The sequence below is a fragment of the Protobothrops mucrosquamatus genome, unplaced genomic scaffold (assembly GCF_001527695.2).
Source record: "Protobothrops mucrosquamatus isolate PMUCROS unplaced genomic scaffold, P.Mucros_1.0 scaffold9543, whole genome shotgun sequence".
Taxonomy (NCBI): domain Eukaryota; kingdom Metazoa; phylum Chordata; class Lepidosauria; order Squamata; family Viperidae; genus Protobothrops; species Protobothrops mucrosquamatus.
Genome location: NW_015395332.1, coordinates 7,910 through 10,359, shown reverse-complemented (window position 1 = coordinate 10,359; position 2,450 = coordinate 7,910). Strand labels below are relative to the sequence as shown.

Genomic DNA, 2,450 nt, shown 5'->3' with positions numbered 1-2,450 from the left:
ATCGATCGATTGATTAATTTAATAGATTTATATAGCTGTCCATCTAATGGAAGCTGGCTCTGAGCAATGTACAACTATGTTTCCCAACCTCGGCCACTTCAAGACGTGCGGACTGAAACTCCCAGAATTCCCCAGCCAGCATGGCTGGCTGGGGAATTCTGGGAGTTGAAGTCCACACGTCTTAAAAATGGCGGAGGTTGAGAAACACTGGTGGACAACATATTCACAATTATGTCTAGTTTAATGAAGAGAAGGACGAGTGGGGACATGATAGCAGCCTTCCAATATCTCAGGGGCTGCCACAAAGAAGAGGGAGTCAAGCTGTTCTCCAAAGCGCCTGAAGGCAGGACAAGAAGCAACGGATGGAAACTAATCAAGGAGAGAAGCAACCTAGAACTAAGGAGAAACTTCCTGACAGTGAGAACAATTAACCAGTGGAACAACCTGCCTCCAGAAGCGGTGAATGCTCCAACACTGGAAGTTTTTAAGAAGAGACTGGACAGCCATTTGTCTGAAATGATATAGGGTTTCCTGCCTGAGCAGGAGGTTGGACTAGATGACCTCCAAGGTCCCTTCCAACTTTATTATTATTATTATTATTATTATTATTATTATTATTATTATTATTATTATTATTATTATTACCTACAAGGTCCCTTCCAACTATATTATTATTATAAAATCACAAAATGGAACAACACAAATGAAGGGGTAAAAAAAAACCCCAAGAATGCAGGGGGAATGCAATCATTTTAAGCATCACGTATCTTCTTCGATCCAGGCTAATTGGGTGATTCTTATATATTTATTTATTTTATTTTTTGCCAAACAGGTGATCATTTTGAACCATCCTGGACAGATCAGCGCTGGCTATTCGCCTGTCATTGACTGCCACACTGCCCACATCGCTTGCAAATTTGCCGAGCTTAAGGAGAAGATCGACCGACGTTCTGGCAAGAAGCTGGAAGACAATCCCAAATCTTTGAAATCTGGAGACGCCGCGATCGTGGAGATGATCCCTGGGAAGCCGATGTGTGTGGAGAGCTTCTCCCAGTACCCACCCTTAGGTGAGCCTGGCTCCTTCTACTAATCCTTGTAAATGCAGTTGCAAGATACAGGTAGTCCTCGACTTATCACCACAACGGAACTCAACATTTCTATTGTTAAGCGGGACCGTTGTTGTGAGTTTTGCCCCGTTTTACGATCTTTCCTGCCTCAGTTGTTAAGTGAATCACTGCAGTGGTTAAGTTAGTATCCTGGTTAAGTGAATCTGGCTTCCCCATTGATTTTGCTTGTCCGAAGGTCGCAAAAGAGGATCACGTGACCCCGGGAATGCTGCAACCGCCATAAATATGAGTCGGTTGTCAATTGTCCGAATTTTGATCACGTGACCATGGGGATGCTGCAACAGCCATAAGTGTGAAAATGGTCTTAAGTCCCTTTTTTCAGTGCTATTGTAACTTCAAACGGACAGTAAATGAGCTGTTGTAAGACTACCTGTAATTGACCTTTCTACTGAAATCCATACAGGTAGTCCTCGACTTACGACCATAATGGAGCCTGGGATTTCCATGTCGTAAGTCGAGGAACCCCACTTGCCTGACCCAATTGTCCCTCTTTTGTGGCAATCATCAAGCAAACACATTGGTCCTAAAGCATGGGCATTATAAACCGTGATCACGTGACTGCGGAATTCTGTAACTGGATGTAAACATGATTTGCGAAAAGCATGAAATGTGGTCATGTAACTGTGGGGTGAGGGTGCCGCCTTCAGAACCCCATAACCAGGTCATAAGTACTTTTGCGGACCCTGTTTTAACTTTGAACGATCATTAAGGTAGGTAGGTAGGTAGGTAGGTAGGTAGGTAGGTAGGTAGGTAGGTAGGTAGATAGATAGATAGATAGATAGATAGATAGATAACCTTTATTGTCATTTTTTTCCTGTGGGCACAATGGCACACATTAAAAATGAAATTTAGTTGCTTCCTCTCAAAGTATACATATACATAACACATTTAAAACATACTATATAGAACATATGGATAGACCTACACCCTACTATCAACAGCCCGCTTAAGTATCCAAATAAAGATCCAGGATCCAATAATAATAATATTAATATTAATATTAATATTAATATTAATAATAATAATAATAATAATAATAATAATAATAATAATAATAATAATAATAATAATAATAATAATAATAATAATAATAATAATAATAATAATAATAATAATAATAATAAAAAAGTTGGAAGGGACCTTGGAGGTCATCTAGTCCAACCCCCTGCTAAGGCACTGGTCTTTGAAGTTTGATAAGATTTTCTGGTAAAGCGTTTCGGGGTAATGAAAGAAAAGGCTTGGGGACCCCCTTGCTATAGACTGGGGGTCTTCAAACTTGGCCCTTTGATGACTTGTGGACTTCAACTCCCAGAATTCCTCAGC

General features: G+C 40.4%; 1 protein-coding gene across 1 annotated transcript in view; it reads left to right on the top strand.

The window, feature by feature from the left end:
* Positions 1 to 832: 832 nt before the first annotated feature.
* Positions 833 to 2,450, top strand: part of LOC107301006 (elongation factor 1-alpha 2) — a gene marked incomplete at its 5' end in the record, with an annotated part of 5,229 nt that continues 3,611 nt past the window's right edge. The window contains 1 exon segment of the mRNA XM_015830279.1: positions 833 to 1,067. Within this exon segment, the coding sequence (XP_015685765.1) occupies positions 833 to 1,067 (235 nt within the window).